At 44.2% G+C, this 22315-nt stretch overlaps 1 protein-coding gene and 1 long non-coding RNA gene across 7 annotated transcripts in view; both read left to right on the top strand.

Annotated features, from left to right (window-relative positions):
* The window catches only part of ptprua (protein tyrosine phosphatase receptor type Ua), a 170087-nt gene extending 156012 nt beyond the window's left edge, over positions 1–14075 (top strand). For all 6 annotated transcript variants that reach the window (XM_047332192.1, XM_047332191.1, XM_047332190.1 and 3 more), the window contains 7 exons: positions 455–590; positions 2852–3001; positions 4663–4977; positions 7375–7500; positions 10729–10886; positions 11592–11727; positions 12978–14075. In XM_047332192.1, coding sequence (XP_047188148.1) covers positions 455–590; positions 2852–3001; positions 4663–4977; positions 7375–7500; positions 10729–10886; positions 11592–11727; positions 12978–13040 — 1084 coding nt within the window. In that variant the 3' untranslated portion in view covers positions 13041–14075. The remainder of the gene's footprint in view (positions 1–454; positions 591–2851; positions 3002–4662; positions 4978–7374; positions 7501–10728; positions 10887–11591; positions 11728–12977) is intronic.
* A 5703-nt stretch (positions 14076–19778) lies between these two features.
* Positions 19779–22101, top strand: LOC124850029. Its single transcript, XR_007030764.1, has 4 exons — positions 19779–19891; positions 19995–20117; positions 20208–20288; positions 20380–22101. It is a non-coding gene; the product is annotated as an uncharacterized LOC124850029 (long non-coding RNA).
* Positions 22102–22315: the final 214 nt, after the last annotated feature.

The raw sequence follows: 22315 nt of genomic DNA, 5'->3' as shown, positions 1-22315 counted from the left end.
TGTGCTATTGAGGCATAAAGCATCCCGGTGCAGGCAATCGGGTTGGTTTGAAAGCATTAAAGCCTTATTGGGAGACTACTGAGGCATTCACACACACACACACACACACACACACACACACACACACACCCCCACGTCTACCTTTATAGCAGTGTTAGACCCAGACATTCAAGGCACAGGCCATTGTATAGGGGACTTAGATCTCTCAGCACGTTCCACCTACAAGGGTTTTAACTTTCAAACTTCCACTTCAATTTTTTTTTTTTTATGCTTCCAGAGCACAATGGTCCCTATATTCCCCCCTATTTCTTTCCCGAACAAAGCTCCTTATTATACTTGACTTTTGAGCAGAGATTCTCAATCATTACTCGAGGCTCTCCACCGAGACCTTGTCACTTCACGCACAGTGATGTGTTCGAGCCTGTCGACCAATCTCCTCTCTTCTTTGCACCAGTATGGGGGCAGGCAGGACCGGCTGCTACATTGTGCTGGATGTCATGCTGGATATGGCCGAATGCGAAGGAGTGGTGGACATCTACAACTGTGTGAAGACCCTCTGCTCGCGGCGCATCAACATGATCCAGACTGAAGTGAGTGGGAGGGCGGCGATGCGCTAAGAGAGGCCGTGAAATTTTAACCAGAAGCTCACTAGTATGAACGTCACAATATGACACTACTGGTGGTTTTCAATCACTTTTATATTCTCTTACGTAGCTCCACTAAAAGTAAATTCTTCTCAGTCTCTAAAACCGCATTTCTGCGATCACCAGTGGTGGAGGAAGTGTTCAGATACATTGCGAATGTAAAAGTATTGACAAATACGTGAAAAATACGTACAAATTAAACTATTGTAAAGTTCAATTAGTGACAGCAAATGGCCTTTGTGACTCCTTGAAAGCAGCAAGACATGTTATATTTGTTATAAAGACTAGAGGCACTATATCATGCTCTGGTCAATTCTGACTTTACTTACCTAACATGTCCGAGACCAAAACACACATTTGGGTGTGGATTTTATTTCACTTTGTTTATTTGCTTCTGCAGATCTCAATTACAATAAGCTTCTTTTGTCAAAATTAGTTTTGTTCTTATTCTCTGACCCAGACATCTCCACTACTCCAGAACGTGTATACCCCAAATTTTCCAGATCCTATTTATAGTCTAAAGGATTTCTACGGAGGGGCTTGTTCATGTATCATTAATAGCTTCATTTATATAACATTTTAAATCTTAAAAAAAACAGTATTTTTTGATTTATGTAGTCAAAAAGTGATATCAGAAATCCCCTCTGTAAGAACCTTCAGTATACTCGCACGCAAATTAATTCATACTTAACTATATAATTTATCAATTTGCATATTTTGAGGGAGTTTCATGGCGATATCTCTTCAATATTAAATTAAAATTCAATATTTTACTCTACCCAAGTTGTCAGGATTAAAGTGTGAACTAAGTTTTGACTTCAGTTGGAGCTTCTTTTTTTTCGCCAAAAACATTTGCATGGTTCAGCGAGAACAAGGTCAATAACAGTTTGTGGGCCAGGAAAAACCAAGACAATGAGCTCAAAGGTCAGTAGCCCATCAGCAGCTGGCACCGACGCTGTCTGCTGTGTGGTCCTGGGCCAGCGGCATGTAGCGCGTGTTCAGCAGAGGCCTCTCAAGCTGGAGGCGGTTGTTCTCAGTTGGACTAAAGCTCCGTTCAGAGTCGGCCGATAATACACTGTTGCACATAGTCATTAGATTTGTTCTTAATATAAAACATTGATGAGGGCAGCTTAGTTTTTTTGAAAGGAGCAGGCAGTTCAACAATAATGCATCACATCCGACACTATCATGTATTATGTATGTAAAACAGGGAAGTACAATTGTCAAATTAATGTTGGGGAGTAAAATGTCAAGTCAAATTTCCATCTGAAATGTTGTTGTATGAGCGTAAAGGAGCACTACATGCTAGAATATTAGCATCCTAGCATGCACAACTGGATATACTCGTTAATTTCGACCAATAGAGCTTCCATACAAATCTCTAATGAAAAACCAAAATCATTTAAGGGTATGATATTGATTATATTAGTGTGTGACAGCACTGTCAAGTTGATACTTCAAGACCTAAAGAAAACTTTTCAGATACTAAAATATGCTTATTTTAACTTGTAAATAAACACACAATTGCGAGCTACTCGGGGACCTCGCTGTGAACTCCTCGAGAAACACGGCAGGGAAAAACGGTAATTACCAGACTAAAAGAGTTTTTAAAAGTGTTCTCTTATTAACGCGCCTGGACACGGAGAAGGTGCGGCAAATACCAAAACAATGGCATTTATTTCCCATTTTAATTTCATCTCTTCATCTTTCGGCGAGAGCCTCGAGTCTGCCAGTCGAATGCATAACTGCAATTACAGAACAACATCGCACAATTTATAAATAAATGGAAGACGGGACAGTTTTTATGCGTTTAATTGTTCAATGTATACTCGCTTCTTTATTTTTTGTTTGGTCGGATGTCAAAATGAATTTCCAGGTTAATTGTACCGCTCACGATGTTATTCAGCTATTTTATGGGGGCAGTGTCTGGCTCCTCTGATGTACATTTTCACTGCTCTTATTATTTCTTTATTTTTTTTACACCATTTATAGATGAGTTACCGCCTGGAAAATAATGCCCAAGAGTGGGCACGGCAGTGTGAGGGATGTTTGACAGTTGTGACTATTAGTCAACAAGTGGCGGCAGTATTAAATTCAGCATTGTCCGTCACAAGTGGGCAATTAACAGTTACGGGGGGATCACAAGTGCAGCGTGGTATTTTTTTGTTTGACTTTTGTTAACTTTGCCAACGCTTCCCGTCTCCCAGGAGCAGTACGTGTTCATCCACGACGCCATCCTGGAGGCCTGTCTGTGCGGAGAGACCGCCATCCCCGTCACTGAGTTCGCTCTCATCTATAAGGAGATGCTGAAGGTGGACTCTCAGAGCAACACCTCCCAGCTCCGAGAGGAGTTTCAGGTAACACGCGTGTGCTGGCACGGGATTTTTGCACTTAGGTCCGTCTGATGGATTTTGACAAAATCTGAAGGGATTTTTTTTTGTCATGGTGGGAAAAAAAAGGAGGTAAATGCCACACGGAAGCCGAGAGGCCTTTTGACAGACCAGTCTTATGTCATTGTTTGTGGTTGGATAGAGGTACGGAGCCTGCAGACAAAACAGCAGCTTTTTATCCAAGCACAATGTTGGCATGTATACTTTAACATGGTTAATGCACCAGATAACTCAGTTTATCTGAACAAGCTGCTGATTCTGTGTGGATTGTCATTTTGTTCTTTTATAACAAAAAGTGTAGTTACACACTGATTTCAACAGCTAACAATGGAAAAACAATCCCCAGACACATTGACTTGCTTCAGGCAAATGATTGTTCATATCTCAAATCTTTAATTGAAATTAAAGGGGGGGGGCATTTCTGCAGCCCTGTAACACCCTGCAAACAACCGTAAATCCAACTGTAAATCCATCTTAAATGTCGGACAACATTCCGCCATGCAGGTGAAATTACATTTTCCACATTTCATCTGAAGCGGTAACAGATTTCAGCCTTGGCTCCGACCACTAGCTGTCTGTATTCTGCGAAAACTATGAATTAAACATCCGCTCCTCAGCTTTTACTCGGGCTGTAAATCTTGACAATCACTGTGCAGGAATCGTCAAAGGTCAAACAGCAAATGATAAAAAAACGTCTCCAAGCCTTGCCATTACTTAACTGTTTTTTTATTTTCCATATAAATTAATGTCCATTGCACTACAACTCACTGATTGCTCAACTGCGATTCAAGCCCGTGTCCTCCACATTAAAGCTTTTCAACTCAACCTCAGTAAATTCACTGTGCCGCTGGTCTTTCATGAGAAAAAAATCCTCTGCTCGATAGAAATAATGACATGAGAGTGACAGCCACTGCGTCCACTATAAAAGTGCAACTAGGATCACGTAGACGTCTTTGATGTAACCCTATTGCCTCCAGTTAATGCCAATGATAATGATCCTACCGATTGGTGACCTTTGGTCATTTTATGATTTTAAAGTCTCCTCTCCACATGCTGCACAGTCGCCCTGCGTGAGTGGTCCAGTCAGAAAGACTAACTGCAGCTCGGAGCCCGGACACACTATCCCAGCGAGCCGCTGAAATACGCTCTATCCATTTAGTCCAAACCAATGGGGACCCATTCACGAGATGAAGCCAGTTAGATAATCACTTTCATTTCAATTTCCATTGCTTCATCATGTGCTTACTCATAATGTATGAGATTGCACTCAATGTTTTTTTTTTATCCATTACGCCTTGCGGGGGATTGGACTGATAATAAATATGTTTTCAAAGTTTCCCAGAGATGATTGGAGATAGTTGTGCTTGTCAAGTATTGCCAGTCAAGGCTGTGTGAGCGGAGAATATTTCCATTTGCCTCCGTCCGTCTCCCTTTGATCCCGTCTCTGTTCCGCCGCGTCTGTCTCCTCTTATCTCAATCTCTATTCTCAGTCTTTCATTTTTATCTCTGCATCGAAAATGTGAACACATTCTAAAACGCACGAGCCAACCTTTGTAATTATCTCCTGGTCTTCTTCACTTTTCCGCTCCCCCTCGTCCTCCTCCTCCTCCTCCTTCCCCCACCCTCAGACTCTGAACTCGGTGACTCCCCACCTGGACGTGGAGGAGTGCAGCGTTTCCCTGATGCCGCGGAACCGGGAGAAGAACCGCAGCATGGACGTCCTGCCGCCGGACCGCTCCCTGGCCTTCCTCATCACCACCGAGGGGGAGAGCTGCAACTACATCAACGCCGCGCTCGCCGACAGCTTCCTCCGGCCCGCCGCCTTCGTGGTCACGCCGCACCCGCTGCCTGGCACCACCACCGACTTCTGGAGGCTGGTCTACGACTACGGCTGCACCTCGGTGGTGATGCTCAACCAGCTCAACCAGTCCAACTCTGCGTGGGTGAGTGGGGAGGAAAGGGGGGCGATAAACCAGCTGGAGCTTAAATTGTCTACACTTCTGCTGGAAGTTGAAGTGATTTTATTATCAAGCTCATTATGCTGAGCGCCAACTTCTAACTTATCATCTTGCCACTTGTAATTTAGCCATGGGTAACATTAAAACCCTCTGTGTGACTGCATCTTTATCACAGCTGGAGTTGGATTAGTGCCACACAGTGCATTCACTGTACATAAACTCCAACCACACACACACACACTTGCAAAGTGTCATATTAGAACCGGCTTTCTAAACATTTTCTTCCCCATCACCCCGTTTATTAAGGCCCAACATTCTCACGACCCTGATGGCATTCATTTAATCAAAAAAAATCAGTTAATGCTGATATATTATTTAGGTTGATATTGCTGTGATTCTATTCCGGGTCACAAAAATGTGCCACAACATCATAGTTTTTTTTAGTCCGGCTCACTGAACAACATTAAGTTGATTTCAGCCACCGGCAGCCTCTCCCCTGAGAAATGTATCGTATGTATTACTATCATAAAGAAGATGTGAGGAGTGTAATTTCCCACCAGCTCCAAACAGTAAGTTCAGGACCAGAGCAAAAGGACAGGAGACTGAAAGCAAAAGCTTTGTAAACCAACAACAGAGTCCAAACTCCAGCAAAGAGCAATTCCTCCTCCCTTATGAATCAAAAAAACTGCCTTGTGAATCTTAATATTCTCACAGACGAGTAGCTCCAAGAGTAAAAGCATTCAAAGTGTCAACTCGGATCTTACTGGATTGGATTTAATTTTTTTTTTATGAAGTGCAGCAGTCAAATTTGTGGTGTTAAAAGTTCATCTTTAGACTGTTACAAAACAAATTCCTGGATACGCCCCATGGGGGGTGAAAACATCAATGCTATCATGACATTGTGGCAACACGTCCCCTTCAAAATGTTTTCTACCCCTCTACTGTGTGCACATCTTACGATTGTCATTACAGTGAATCCCGTCTATGAAAGTCGAGCCTGTAAATTGATGAAATTGACACTTTGTTAATAAGATGGCATCTTAAGATGTTGTCCCACCAGCTGTTCAAAACCCAAAGATAGTGAAATCACATTGACATATAGCAGAAAATAGAATATAATTCTCACATTAGAGAAGCCGGATGCAGCCAATGCTTGGCTTCCTGTTCCTGGTTAATATCTCCCGATATTGTCCTCTTCACAAAACACTTTCTTTCTAAGAAATAAAGATACATTTTATTGTCACAACAAGAACTCTGCGTGTGAATGAGGACGAATAGCTGTGGATTTGAAAGTGATTTTCAAGCTCATGAATAAAGATGGCTGTCGGGGCTGCCATTCCTCACGGTTTGACGTGGGGACAGCGGTCGTGACAGCGTGTCATCCCTCTTCATCTTCAGATGAGGCGCGAACGCGTCACGCGGCACATTGACGATGGGTCAGCACATGTCTGGCCTTTTCACTGGTGCTCCGCCAACAAGCGTCTGTGCCTCGCGCCCATTTAATTTGCACGCGCGCCCATCAGGGCATTAACACATTCTTATCGTTTCCTTTCCATGTTTGCTCATGCGTGGGTTTTCTTGTGCCGTCCCCCGATCGCCGCTCCGGCGCCGTGTCACTACGCATTCATGCTCGACATTTCCGCGGTGCCTGTCGGCTGCATCCTGTCCTTCCTCCTCTGTCACTCTCTTCCTCTGCCTCCTTGTCTCTCGCTGCCAGTGGATTAACAGATCATCCCTCCGACACACACACACCCACGCTCAGTTTGCCCTCCTGAGTTGGTGCTTCCAGTCTCCTGTCTGCGTGTATAAATATTTATCTCCCCTCCTGCCCAATGTCACCTGTAAATACCCTTCTGTCATTGTGAAATGCCATTATCACTTCCGACTCCAGGGGTCCCCGTCAACGCCAAAGTCACCGCAGAAGACGTAAGCGTTGTCACTGCCGCTCCCCTGTGTGTTTTTATTATTCTGTGACTGCTCCTAATGGCGTCTTTGAAGCAGCGATGATAGGAGACTTTGGCTGTGGCCGACTTCCTGTTTATCTCTCCCAGGCACAGCCAAGGTCTCCTGACCCATTCATTTATAATGTGCTAATGGTAATGATTCAAGCTCATGAATAATTCAGGCCAGGTGACCAACGGCCCATGTGAGGGATTGTTTCAGGCTCCCAGCATGTTGTTTTGTTTTTTGCTCATCTAATTTACGGGGGCTATTTGTAGGCAATCATTGTCATTTAAGCTAATTGTGTCTGCTGTCAATACTCAGGTGTCTTGTTACCGGGACTTCGCCATCACTGGATGCTGGCATCGTGATTTGTCCTGCCTCGAGCAAGTGTGGGCTAATGACCTGTTGTCTCCTCCTCCTCCTCCTCCTCCTCCTCAGCCGTGTCTGCAGTATTGGCCTGAGCCGGGGCTGCAGCAGTTCGGTCCCATGACAGTGGAGCTCCTGTCCAGGACGGCCGACGATGACGTGATCATCCGTCTCTTCGGGGTTCAGAACATCACCCGGGTAGGTGTAACCCCCCCCCTCCCACAATCTAAAGACAGCGGAGTCTGGTGGTCGCTTCAGTTCCTTCACTTTTTGCTCATTCTGTTGTGTTGTTCATTGTTTATTTTAAATGGGGGGGAAAACTTTTTTCCATCAATCTACACTCGGATGTTTTTAAGACATTTTTAGAAAGTATTTAAATTCACACTTTGACAAAATTGTGCTGAGGCACAGATCAGGGGGCACAGGTATAAAACTGGTTCTGTCTCTTTGGGAGTTTCACCGAGGACGGTGACCTTAACGATTGTGAAATGAAAGAAGTTTGGAACGGCAGTGGCCCTCTCCCGAGTTGGCCACGCAGCCAAACTGAGTAACCAGGCAAGAAGGACCTCTAAATATCATAGGAGAGGGAATCAAAAACAAAACACGCTCAATAACGGGTCGGGTTGTGTTCTTAAATAATTAAACTCCTGGGGGATGAGGATGTAAATGATTATTACAAATATTATAATAATAACAATGGTAATGCTAAGTTGCCAGCTTTCTTCACACTGATTCAGTCTTATACATTGTGATTTACATGCAGTAGCAATATTCATTTGTAAAGGCGTGTCTGGGAAAAGTTTTCATAAATGTGCCTTTTGACAAATCTGTGAGCTTGACTAGTTCAGCTTCTTTAGCTACAGCGGCTTCTTCTTCACCAACCTGAGCTCGCACCTGTAACCGATGGGCTCACTTTCTTACCAAATGCACATAAGCTATTTTAAAAAACAAATTCAGGGCTGTAGCCTCGGCCACCTTCGCTTATCCGGGCCACTTGCGCTGCAGAGACGGGAGAACGTGCGGGAAGAACAACCGTCTCAGCAGCGCGCCATCAATCAGGCCCTTAACGGTCGTCGGAAGACGCTTTGATTAAAAGGCATATGACAGCCCCTCTTGGAGTTTGGCAAACATAATTTAAAAGGACTCCAAGAGCACGGGGGAAACAATTCTCTCGTCTGATGGGACAGAAATTGATGATGGAGGTGATTCATAGATGCGTCCTGTCCAACCTGACGCCGCCTGAGAGGATCGGGCCCCGCAAGCACGAGATAAACTGCTCAAATCCAGTGAATCCATGTTAGCATGTGCAGGGCGTGAAGGGGGCTCACTCATTTTCAGTGAACTGGAGTTACCCAATAGTAACCAATGTTTATTTCCTCCACACTGTCCACTCTGTTTTTCTCTGACTGGATTGAATGAGAGGATGTAATTGTTGACATTTTCTTTTTCTGCAGAGTAAAGAACCAAACTTTAAGTTTCCTTGAAATGGCAGTGTAATGTCAGTTAACATTAAAAGTAAAATGTCTGTTGAAAATGTTGACTTTTCTTTTCTAATGCACTTTGAGATTGCTTTTAGCAATGAAAAGTGCTCTATAAATGAAATGTATTATTATTATTATTATTATAATGACATGTTTTTCTTTCATATTGAATATGGACAATGCCCCTCGCCACAGCCGAGAAGACTGATCCAGCTCTGTGGTGCTGTGGGAAGCATTTCCTGGCACTGAATCAGTTCATTTATTTTTAAGAGTGTTAATGAAGCCTGACACTAACATAATGATACCGAATGGTGACCCGGGTCCCAGCTGGCATCTGTTGTTCCCAGCGGTCAGAGTGATTCGCAGAATAATAGTCGTACTTTCAGCAGAGCGACTGCATCAACAACACGATAATGTCATCAGCCACATAGAGGACCGAGATCTGTTTAATGAGCAGACGTGGTCCTGTTTGAGCAAACAAAACGATTCTGAAAGAAACAGAACTCATGTTACAATTTAAGTGTCTTGGTTTTGGTCAAGATCCAATAGTTCAGCATGACTCTTGTGTTACTGAGTGTTCACCCATTTTTGAGAAATGTTGTCCAACTCCAGTTCCCATCAGTTGACCTCTGTCAACAGTCTCCTGCACACACTTGCAGCAGCTATTCAAACAGATGTGTCCTTGTTGTTAAGCCCCCTTTTAGCTCATGGTGGCCATGGTAACCCCTTCTTTCTCGGTGCATTATTCAATTTCAAAAATTTCCTTTTGGACAAAGAGAAAGCCTGGGCCCAGCTTAGTTGGGACAAATAAGTAGCATCTGTGCTTTGTATCCACAAAAAGAAACACAGTTCAAGATATTTGTCTTTGGAGCTTCTGTGATTAGTACTTGTATGTGTAACGTAAATGGAATTGGTCCTCGTGATGATCTCTCAAAGTATTCTAACCCGTCCCTCTCTCCCCACTCTCATCATCTTTGTTTCGATCTGCAGCACGCAACTGTTTTCAGAATAAAAGCTCAGACAAAGTAAATAACTAGCAGAGGGCAGCCAGGGAGCTGGACAGTTTTTCAACAGTTAGTGGAGACTGAAGCATAAAGGAAAGTGGAAATTTGAAAAGTTCTCAATAGGAATAAGTTGCTGATAGATGTTAGTAAAGCTTGCTGCACTGCCAAGTGGCCAAAAAGTCTATGAATGCAGCTTAATGTAACAAAATGAAACATTGAAACACTTTTAAAAATGACATAAGAGGTTCAGCATGTAGTAGTGAAAAATAAATATATGGTGGCTGTGTGATATGTCCGCTCTGGGCTACTGTACGAACGTGGTGGTGTAACATGGCGGGCTTTACGGAAGAAGATCTGCTCGCGTTGTAGCTATAAAGGATTTCTCTAAGCTAACGAAAAAGATTCTTAGTTGCAGAGGATTATATGCTGATGAATAAAATTAATAAGAATATAATATTCCATTTCAGATCCCCCTAAATCCCACACACTGGATTTTCAGGAGAAAAATATAACTTTAAAACTTCAACTTCATGTTTTAAAATGTACTTTGCATTTCAAAAGACAATAGGAGTCATTAGTGTATCAGTTGGTGCAGCTTGATTAAAAATGCAGTGCCGAAGCCACCGGGTTTTGTCAGCAAATTTACATTCATTTTGATCATAGCTCATTTTAACGTGGCCCGTTACAGTGCACTGCAACGCGCCGCACCGCCGATAGTCCAAGCTCAGAGCAGAAGCGTCACCGTTGAACTGGAGCAGGGCTGAAGTGTCGACAGAATGCCCTCGGGCTGATAACCAGATACATGTTTTAATGAGCTTGTGAAGTGTGGAGCACGTGCAAGGAGTTCAAAGCACAGTCCATGGGATGTATTGTTCAAAAGGTTTCTTTAAAAACCCTCCTCACTTTTTTTTCCCCCTCTCTCCACTTCTCCGACTCTGCAGCTGCAGGAGGGCCAGCTCGTGGTGCGTCACTTCCAGTTCCTGCGCTGGTCCCCGTACCGCGACGTGCCCGACTCCAAGAAAGCCTTCCTCAGCCTTCTGGCTCAGGTTCACAACTGGCAGCGAGAGTGTGGAGAGGGACGCACGGTCGTCCACTGCCTGTGAGTCCAATTAACATATACCCACACCTTTTATACATAAATAATTTTAATGGCCAATACTGACATAAGCTATTTTAGACTCGTGACATTTCAATAGTATTATAAATTCAACAGCCGCTCATGAATTTAATTCTTGTCTGAAAGGAAAAGCTTTAAAAACAAAAGCTTTGAATTGCCACAGCCAAAGTTGACTGTGTGCTATCATATCACCTGCTGCTATTTAAACCTGGCCAAGGTCATAGTTGAATAAAAGTTCTCGAAGTTTTCAGAGTTATTAAATCTCTTTACCTCTGTGTAACAGAGGGGGAAAAAATGAAGGACTAAGTGTTTGTGTCATCAGCTGATTTACAGTGCCTGCGATTTGTCCCCCAACTCCATGTCGGGGCCCTCTGATCTCTGGAGGTCACACTGCGTGTTCGACATCTCATGACTGATTAAGTCCCCGCTGCCGTATTTTAATGAGAGCTTTGCTCAGATATCCATGGTGACAGTCGCTTGGCCTTTTTCCTGACAGCGCGCTTGATCTGTGCTCAGTCAAACTGTGACATTTCACTCTGCGGCTCTCCCTCTGAGAGGCTGCCTGAGCTGCTCCACCAACTCTTCATCAGGTCACTCATGTTCTCCTCGTGTGCCTCTCTTTTTGTGCGTTTGTCTTTCTCCGTGGTTTTTTCGCGTTTCGTGATTTATTTCTTTTTTCTCGTGCAGGAATGGTGGCGGCCGAAGCGGTACCTTCTGTGCCTGCACCATGATCCTGGAGATGATTCGTCACCACAGCGTGGCGGATGTGTTCTTCGCGGCCAAAACCCTGCGCAACTCGAAGCCAAACATGGTGGAGACAATGGTGAGCAAGTGGGGTCTTTTATCTCCTCTGTGCTGCGACGTCAGGGAATTCAGGGATGTGGACAGATCTGCAGCAATCTGTATCATTTTACATCCACAGTAAAACACTGAAAATATGTGTTTCGGAATGACATTTCCAATGCAGTGTGTTGCATACGGAGTCTAAGAAAAGAAGAGGGTGGGCGCAAATGGGAAATTTGATAGGAAACCACAGGTTTTTGTGACAGTTCCTTTTAAATTCAAACAAGCAAGGCCTTCCTCCTGGATCCATTATTTAACGCTGACATTCAGCAGTCATACATTGTGGAGGAGATAGCGTTACCAATCTCTCCGCCCACAGTCACCTCAGCAGACCAGGACGCAGTGCAGCTGTATAGGAGACGTGGTGGATTCGAGTCGGGAGATCACACAAACATAAAGCACAGACAGCGGATGAATCATCACGCTCTTGTGTGTGTGTCCCCACTGTTCTTGGGCTGAATTGGATTTTGCAGACATGTGGCATCGAGTTTGACCGACACTTCCAAGGAACATCACATGGGATCTCGAGAATGTGGATGCATATTTTAAAAAGCAGCTACATCAGAGGCTTGTGTTAAAGGATGAGGCTATGAATATTCTCTCTCAGTGGGTTGTCTCCACTCCCCAGCCTGTGGCACTGGTTCCTATTGGAGGTATAAATCGTTAAAGGAATAGTCAGACATTTTGGAAAATGAACTTACTGACGCTCTCTCACCTGTCTGTCTGTTTTGATACGAAGCCGCAGCTAAGAGATGGTTAGAGCTGTGTTGCAGACTGTAGGCAGGGGGGGTAAGGAAACATCTAAACATGTTTTTCCTGTTTGTTGAGTCGCAGAGTCAATAATTGCGGACTATTTCCAGTCCAGGTGGCAACAACAGCATCCTTGCAGTCCCTGTCGTCACTGTCGGGTTGCTAGGGCAACCAGCTGAGGCATCAGAAAGCTACTGCTCTCCCATCAGCAACAACCAGCCATAAAACTATGAAATGACATTCTTATTAAACAAATAAGATTCCACAAAAATGCATCAGTGAGTGTGTGAGAGGGAGACAGTTTCCATCGTAAGCTAATATAATCAGCTGCTGGCCCCTACTTAATATCTACTGTACAGACGTGGTGTCCTCAGCCACTCTCAGTGAGAAAGCGAAGAAAGGGTATTTCCCAAAATGTGTTTTACTCAAGGAAAAACATCTTGGTCCTTTCTGGAAACTAAAACTCTGCTCTGTTCCTAGGAGCAGTACCGGTTCTGCTATGACCTGGCCCAGGAGTACCTGGACTGTCTGGAGGTCAGATAGCAGTTATCCCTCTCTGCTTGTTCCCTCCTCGAGGAGAAGGTGTGGAGCATGGATCGCTGCATCTTGGATTTCTGGCCCCCCGGCTCCTGAGTCCGTGTACACAGCTCTGGTCGCTTTCTTTTTTGCCATGCTTGGATGAAACGTCGTTTGCCATAAAGACTGACTGAGAACGCTCACCGGACAACTTGTAACAAACCACTGACACGCCCTCTCTGCTTTTCCTCGGCGCTCTGATCCAACCTGTACTCTTCGGTGCCACTTTACATCTGCCAAACCAGAGGGGCCACTAAACAGAGGCGCGGGGTTGATTTTCTATGTGACGTCTGTCAAGGCAGCCGGACCACTGTATACCTCGCTGACGGGATTCAAAGAGCGCCGCTGTTTCATGCCTTACTACAAACAAACACTGAAAAGGTACTGCAGTCGATGCCAACCACTGGGTGATGTTTTGTCTTTGTTTGTAACACTGTAAATGGTGCAATCTGCTGTCGGTAAACATCCCATGTCGTACTGTACTATATTTAAACTTTATCGTGGGTGAGACTGATGGCTGAATGGTTAACCAAGGGAGGGACGGAAAGAAGTGGGTCACATCCGATGGACATATGTACAGTAGAGTTGTCTTGGACCTATTTTCTCTTTATTTATTCTTTCTGTATATAGGTGTTTGTTTTTTTCCTCCCCTCCCCTTGCGCCCCCTCCAGATGTTTCTAGATGTATTAACGTTTTATCAATGTGCCAATCCATTTTCTTTCTGTGTCTGTAAATGGGGACCACATCCGCATCTGCATGCCCAGTCTTAAGTGTTTCATTGCAGTGTGTGGCCCGAGTCTGCTTCAGGACGGATCCTGCGACGCAAATCCTTGTGCCGATCCCGAGAGAGAGAGAGCTCCGTATGAATAACCACCTGTTGCTGTGAAAATACGGCCAAAATCTGTTGCTTTCAAAATTTGTATTTATTCAATGTGTTTTATTTTCTAAATAGTGTATAAAACAGGAAAAGAAATAAAGTATCACGTTGTTGCTTAACAACCACGCTTTTTGGAGAGTTTTTTTTTTTTACACATCAAAAGGCAGAATGAAATTTATTATTATCATTATTATTGGTGACACAGACAACCTAAACACCTTTAATGCCAATTGGAGCCAATCCCAGCTGACATTGGGCGAGAGGCGGGGTTCACCCTGGACGGGTCGCCAGCCTATCGCAGGGCCACATACAAGAGACGAACAACCATTCAAACTCACATTCACAACTACGCTCAATTTAGAGTCTCAATTAACCTAATCCCCATTCTGCATGTCTCTGGACTGTGGGGGGAAGCAGGAGAACCTGGAGAGAACCCACACATACACGGGGTAGAACATGAAAACTGCACACAGAAAGACCCTGGTTGGTTCGGACCAGGAACCTTCTTGCTGTGAGGCGACAGCACTAACAACTACACCACCGTGCAGCCCCCTAAACTGACCATGTGTTTGTCTCTGTGTCTCGGTCCTGCGATATGCTGGCGACCTGTCCAGGGTGAACCCCGCCTCTCGCTCAATGTCAGCTGGGATTGGCTAAAGCCCCCCCCCCCTTTTTAAACCCTTAAAGGATAAAGTGGTATAGATAGTGGATGGATATTTTTAAAAGCAACTTTTAAAACTTTGTCAAACGGTCGGCACTTCCGGAGGTAACACGGCAAATCTATCGAAAAAATAATTAAAGGAAACATCTGAAGGAAACATGACGACTGTTTCGGTCATCTGTATCTCATGAACCCAAAAGAGGAAACGGTTATCATCGGTCGACGCATTAGAGCAGTGCAAAACATACTAAAGCAGCAGACAATTGAAAGGGGCGACTGGCATTATATCTGACTAAGGATACGGTGCTGTGGGCAACATGGGAGTGGAGACACTGATGCTCTAGATGCACTCTATGATCGGCCGGTGACTTTACTGCAGTGATGTGCTTAAAAAGGTGCAAATTCAATCGGCTCTTTTTACTCTAGATGTAACAGTGCATTTTATAATTGGGGGGGAGAAATATATGGCAACTCAGATCGTGGGTTGTGTGTTGAAAAGTTAGAGGGTGGGGGTCTAAAGTTAGAATGTTGAAAGTTGTTTGTGTTCATATTCATTTATTACACAGAATAAATAATGTAACTGCACTTAAATGAGCCCGTGCTTTTTAAAACCGTGCTCACGGAGCCCCAGCTGAACGCGTGGCCCACGCTGCACTCTGCAAAGCCACTCGCCGCTCAGCATTTATGAGTTTGTACCACCGACACCACCCCTGCCCCGCCGCCTCATGCTATTCGCAGCTTCTGCTTAAAAAAACACAACAACCCGACGTTCATTCTCCTGACCCGTGTTTTAATTTACGCTTATCATTTAATTAGCAACTTTAATGGACTTTTCTTTTTATCATGACCACCAATCAGAGCCTCTAGTACTCAGCCACCTCTTTAATTGGAGAGACTTGATGAACCATTGATCGAGGGCTCGACGCACTTAATCTGCATCTGGTGCTTTACAAGTGATGTCACATCTAGTTACAGTGTTTTATGAGCGGCTGATGAGCTCGAGTGATTCACTGTTTGACCCCTCTCTGCCCTCTGCGCTCCGTTTCCTATCAATATACTGTACTCCCACTGCTGCCTCTGCACTTTTTTAAATGAGAGATGGGACACTGACGGATGATTTTCTCACGTGTGCAGAGGGAGAGTGCAAAGGCAGCCGGACGGGGTGAACTCCAGAAACAGTCAGACAATGTGGCGGAGGTCAGAGGCCACGCTGGGCTGTATTGTTCGGCCGTCTCGCAGGTTCAATTACACGCCATCTTTGTATTTCCGAGGCAATAGATCTTTTTCTACTGCATTTAAAAGGTGATGAAAAGCTGCATAATGCGCGCTGGATGAAAAACACAATTGCCATTGTGCGGGGCGCACAAAAGAACAGGGACGTCGCTCTCAAAGCAGATTACAAAAACAACAAACCTGGAAATGGCTTTTATTTTTTTTTCTTCTTCAAATTTCTCTTGTTCGTATGAAAACACAGGTCTTCAAATATGCCGCTCCCGCTGCTGTCTCTCTCTTTTTGAGGTTGATCTGAACACCGTGCTGTACTGTGTGCGTCTCATTGTTGCAGCAGCAGTGTCTCTCATTACTGTCAGAGCCATTGTTTCAGTTTGGAAGGCTGCATTCAGGAACTGGAACAGACACTTTTCTAGATGACTGAGTGCAATGACAAAAACAGAGAGAGAGGACTTATGTGTGTATCTGGGGATGCTTATCTTGATGATTTCATTAATCACAGGGCATTTTTCTTCACACACACACACTCGCATAGAAATTAGATTCATTCCAGGCAATCAGCAGACCCATGCAGATTTTCTAGGATCTGCATAAAGGTGGTAATAATGCCCAGTGATTAGTGAAAGTGGTGGCATTGTTGGAGGCAGTCCCACACAGTCTCACTGTGGCTCCCTGCATAAATACTTCATAATGTGCTCTTTTGTTTTATTTTTTCAGAGTCACACCATCCAACTAAATGAGCAGTCACAATAGAATCACAGTGCCTTTTGACTGTTCAAAATTCTCACCCATTAGTTATTAATATCCGCACAAGAGATGCGTCGGAGCTGCTCTAACAGATTTTTCTAAAGTCTTTGATAAACAACACCGGGCCGGTTTCCACCACAGATCTGCAGGTTACAGTTTATCTGAAGGCGAGCGATGGAGGCCCTGCGGGGCTACACCCTCCTCCTTGCTCCTCCACGTACGGCTTTATGATTTTTGTGATCAATCAGCGGCTTGCGTTCAGAGAGCCTGGACTGATGGTGACGCAGGAGCATCGAGGGGCAGGCCCTGGCACTTTAGCAAAACACAAGTGTGCAGAAGGAAAGCAAACACAAACACAAGGTTACATCAATTCCCCCTGCCGGCGTTGTGTTAAGGCTCCACACCAGGCAGTGCAGGTAGCCTCATGAATCTATTAATATCTCCATCATTTTGACACAAATTCACCGCGGGAGGTGGATCACATCCTGGCTGGTGAATAGAGATGTATCTTTGCATGCTGCCCCCCCCCCCCCACACGACTGATTGCAGATTAAATTTGAGCTCACTTTATCATCTTATCTTTGGCACGACTTTACATTGCATTCAATTTGATTGCTCTTAGCGGGTGTGTGGACTGGGAGCTTCTCGCGTCTTTTTGCGCGGTCAAATCAAATAAGGGGCCACAAGGTCTAGAACAACCTATCTCAAGATGGTGTCTTTTCAGAAAATGTCTCATTCAGCACAGCAGTCATCATTGATTTTGTCAGGCCAGGATGATAGAATATCTATGAAGGCAGCAGTTAATGGCGAATATGCTGTTTGGTACGAAGGCAACACATCAGTCGGGGTAGCCTGTGGGCACCGCTGAAAACCTGCGGCAGGACAAAAACTGATGAGACTGTTCCCGCGCCCACGGGATAATCTATTGAGGTGGGAGGGAAAATGGAAGGCGATGGCCGAGGGCGAGTCAATAATGACCCTCCTTCATCCCGGTGGCTTGTGGTTCACAGGGCCTGCATCTCCATCTTCCATCTCTCTGTGTCACGTTAAGCTCTGGGGGAGGCTGAGGGGTCTCAGGTGGTGCGACCCGCACAGACCGGAGTCGTATGAGTAAGCGGCGTGCACCCTGACTGACACACAAGCCTCACTTTTCATAAATCCACAGCCGTTGGAACTCCACACCCGATGCTTTAAAAAAACAAAAAAAAACGTAATGAAAGTGGGTTCAAAGAAATGTCTGCATCTGACCTTTACTGGGAAGCACAAGGCGTGTAAGCAGCAGACAGGAAATGAGAGCAGAGAGGGACGAGCAACAGTGGTCCCCAGCTGGAAGGGAAAAGAGTCTCGTCAAGTTTCATTTGATGCAGTTTAAATGGAGGCCCCTCAAGGAAATACCTCTGGAAATCAACAATTGCTTATAAACCCACAATGATTAAAATGTACTGAATTAAAATAACAGTGTCTATTCTCCCCAACATCCTGTAAATTGCATTCAAGCCTTTTATGCAATAAAAAGTAAACTGATACAGTTTCAACTGAAAGTTATCCAAACCCCCAAAGTTCCCAGAAACAGATACAGAAGACACGACCTCGGTGTCCTTGATGGAAGCTCATTGCGTTGCTGATTTAAATGATGACCTCTGGTTCGCCTCATCATGATAGCAGGCAAACAGCCGCACAGCATCATATCAAGAGAGCGGATGTAATGTGATGACAAAATACAGTTAGTGGTTTTTACGTGGCCCCTAAATCCGACGTCATGAAAGCTAAACATAATATAAGTGCATCTATATTTGAGCAACTATATACAGCGCAGTTATGTTTTTTTTGCTATACCCAGGTTGTTGTTTTTTTAATTCAAATTTAAATGCAGTTTAAAAACGAGGTGTTATTAATCCTAAACCCGTCTCCGACTAACCCGATTTATTAGCAAAAGGTAAGCAAAGTGTCTGGGAATAAAGTCCACATTGCAATATTCCTATGTTTTGATAATGTATTGAGGCCTCCTTTTCAAACAAGGTCCTCTTATGCCCGCCCTGTTCTGAAACAGAGTCTTTTACACAGTTTTGAATTTTGTATTTTTGAAACTTGTCAGAGAAGCACAGATGGAACTAGTTGGTTTAATTACATCTCCACTGAGATGACGAGTTACACCTGTGTTCAGGCCTGGGACAGGGGGGCGGGGGGCGGGACGGTCGGCGCATCCCCTTCCCTCATTGGCCGTCCTCCCCTTAAACACCCAATCAAATCTTGCTGCTTGACTCTTTTTTTTTTTTCTTTCCTAAACTTTTAGCCCGCGAAGTGAATCGGACAACATCGACGCCATGTAAATATCTACAGTTGTATGAATATGTGTGTGAATATGAATGATATCAGTCCTGCGGAGCGGCTGCTCCGTGTCACAATAGATTTATTTTGTAAAAAACGAGGGAGGTTGGAAGGAAACCCCCGCACCTTGCCGACAGAACCGGGAGGATTCGTGAACGGTGAGTTTCTCAGTTTCTGTTTGGGTATAGATAAGTTGCATGACAAATGTTGCTTGGATGTGAAAAGGGGGCTTCTCTGAGAATTTGTGCTCTGCATGGTACAAGGAGCTGGTGTATTTTAAATATAAATGATTCCTCTTAAGAATTAAACCCAAAGTTGCATGGCATCAACAAGGGCTTCTTCTTTGCGTGTGGAGAGTAGGGTTGGGCATCGAGAACCGGTTCCAACTTGGAACCGTTTTAAAAAAATTCCGATTCCAAATGTAACGCAAAAGTTTTGCTTTCTGTAGCGGCCAACTGGCCACCATACTACAGACGCCTGCTGTAGCAAGCGGCGCTCAAAAGTGTGGCCTCATTTAACGAGGAAGAATCCTGCGTCGGCACAGTGCAACACCTGTGAGACACACATTTCTTGCATTGGAGGATGCACTACGGACATGACCAAACACCCACGCCTGCATGGTGTACAACCAAACAAGGAGTGCACCGTGATCGACGTGCTGCACCGGTCTCCCTGTCCCGCCTCGTCCTCCTCAGTCAACTCTGAGCCTGCTACCACCTCCTCGCATTCAGGTATGTAGAATTGCAACGTTAGTGAAACGAGTTGCTTTGCCGAATTGCTAAAGCCGTGGTGAACAACAATGTTACTGTAATGATTTTTTTTCCTTCGTAGATAAATTAAGTGATTCACACTCACTCACTCAATCCTGCCAATTCTCCAAAAGCTTCAGGCAATTTAACTGTTGTTGAGGGAGACGCAGTATTTGTATCCAACCTCAAGAAGCAAGTTTGGGCAAACCTGTCCAAGCGGTATCAGGTAAATGACTGAGTTGAACAGGGCTATAAAGAAATGAATGAACAATAAATTAAGAGATTCTATTCCTGTGACTTAATTGTATTAAAGAACCTTTATTTTACAGAGCGAGGACATCAGGAACTTTCCTGAAGTGACAGCAGCCTTGGACCCACGCTTTAAGCAAAAGATGGAAAACGGGGCCAGTGTCTGGGACCAGATCAAGAGAGAGATGACAGAATCTGAGCAGGTAATATCATGACATTGATGCACAAATATATACTGTCTTCTATTCAGTCATTAAAATGTTTGATCTAAATGCCAATTTTGTTCTCTGCAGTCAACCGAGGGTGCTTGTGGAGAGGATGGTGATGTGACAAAAATGTGGTCAGAGAAAGATGGACAGAGTGAAGAGGAGAATGTAAGCATAAGATAGCTAAAATTATGTTTTGTTGATTGTGATGTTTTTCAATTTTTAGCGACGATAATAAGTCTGTACTTTGTTTGTTCAGCAACCACCTCCCAGCAAACATCCTCGAAAGTCTCCTTTGGAGGAGCTTGTTGCTGATCGCAGAAGAGGACCATGTCCATCCAGGACCAGGCAGAGAAGGAGCTGCAGATGTATCAGGAGACACCACCAACTTGTATATCTGATGACTCTGCTGCCTGGTTGTGGAACCAGCGCATGACCTATCCCCTATTGTCAGACAGGGCCTTTTCTTGTGTCCAAGACTCCTCTACACCTAGTGAACGGGTGTTCTTAACTGCCGGCGACACAATCTGTGCTGACCGTTCACGCATACTGCCTGAGAAGGCCGATATGCTAATTTCTGAACAAGAACTGTTTTTAATGTTGGGGGTATTTATACTGTATGTTAGTCCAGAACAGGGTGTGAGTTTTGCAGATATGTTTTAATATTTGTCTTGGTCGCAGTTATGCCTCATCTTGCAGAGACGTTCCTTCTCTCATAAAACACCCACATAGGCTGCAGCTCCCAAAACTTTAAATTATAAGTGAAAAATGTAAATACAAATTTCCTCTGTGAAAAGAGCATGTGACCCGTTTCTACTCCACCCCTCAAAGAATCGGAATCGAGAATCGATAAGAAACGGAATCGAAAGGAAGAATCGGAATTGGAATCGTTAAAATCAAAACGATGCTCAACCCTAGTGGAGAGAATGCGGTACAAAAGTAGTTTTGCTCTGTCGAATCAAGGAGCACTGATCCGACACTTGAGCCTTGTGTGTATGAATGTGTATAATGTATCTTCACCGTATTATAAATGACAACTTGAGATTTGAAATCAAATCGCCGGGCAGCCAGTGTAAATGAGACAAACCTAATGTCAACAGCATTAATACTTCACAAAAACACAAGTTGCTGCGTCTTTGTCCAAAAAAAGCTTCTGTGCAGTCAACTACTGTGGTTGGGCTTTTCACTGAGGGAATACAGCTAGTATCAAAAGAGAGGAGATCACAATGCTGTATTTCACACGTGCATACAGGTTTGTGATCATCACTTGCAGCGTGGTTTCAGTGTACATTACCGAGGCCTCGTGGGCTTTCTTATGATCAGACTTTTTTGCAGACTGGGTGATGTCAGGATTAATGTTTTTGGAGATGCGTGGTACCGGTTCCACCTTGTGCATATGGCTTTGCTTTTGTCCAGCTCCTCGCTTTCTTCATAGATTTTAAATCCGGAATGCAACCAGATGTCTGTGGAGCAGCCCACACATGCTGTTGTTTTGTCTCATGTGGCCAGGGGCCTGTACTACAAGAATTCAATATACCCAGAATCTTCCTTATCTGACTTCTCTATCCAAACACCAACCGTCCTGACAACCTTTACTACTGAGCTGGATATATCAGCTGTCTCAGTTAACCCTGGGTTTACATATCCAGCCACGAGTGCGTTGGAAGAGGCGGAGGCGTTAATTACAAGCAACATTGTCGGAACTATGAATGTAGTTTATAATATAATACGAAAAAGAAATGCTGATACCAGCAGGTTCATTTGGTTAAAGTGACATGATCAAATGACACTCAAAACAATTTGGATATTGAGTCCGCATAATAATCTACTGTAAATTAGAACAAGCATTTTATCTACTTTACTATTGAGTGAATATTTTTTCCCTTTTGTCTGACAGTGATCAAACTATGGTGAATAGAAGCTGAAGTGATGTCCCGGCTGCTAAAGCAGAGGAGAATAAATGAATGTGTGATGAGGTTAATCAGAGTAAATTGTTCATAATCATGAGAAATCATGACCCGTGTGTGGATAATTTTTCTAATAGAAGATAAAGTAATTTATTAGGTTTTGTTACTGTTCAGCGTCAATCGGTCTCCTGTTATTCCGAGGTGCAGTGATGGAATAAGAAAATAAAACAGTCAGGGATTATGTCGAGAATCAAAAAATCTTTGTTGAATTCAAATGAAGCTCTGATG

The sequence above is a fragment of the Scophthalmus maximus genome, chromosome 5 (assembly GCF_022379125.1).
Source record: "Scophthalmus maximus strain ysfricsl-2021 chromosome 5, ASM2237912v1, whole genome shotgun sequence".
Lineage (NCBI taxonomy): Eukaryota > Metazoa > Chordata > Actinopteri > Pleuronectiformes > Scophthalmidae > Scophthalmus > Scophthalmus maximus.
The sequence above is the reverse complement of the archived record's forward strand: the minus strand, read 5'-3'. Positions and strand labels throughout refer to the sequence as shown.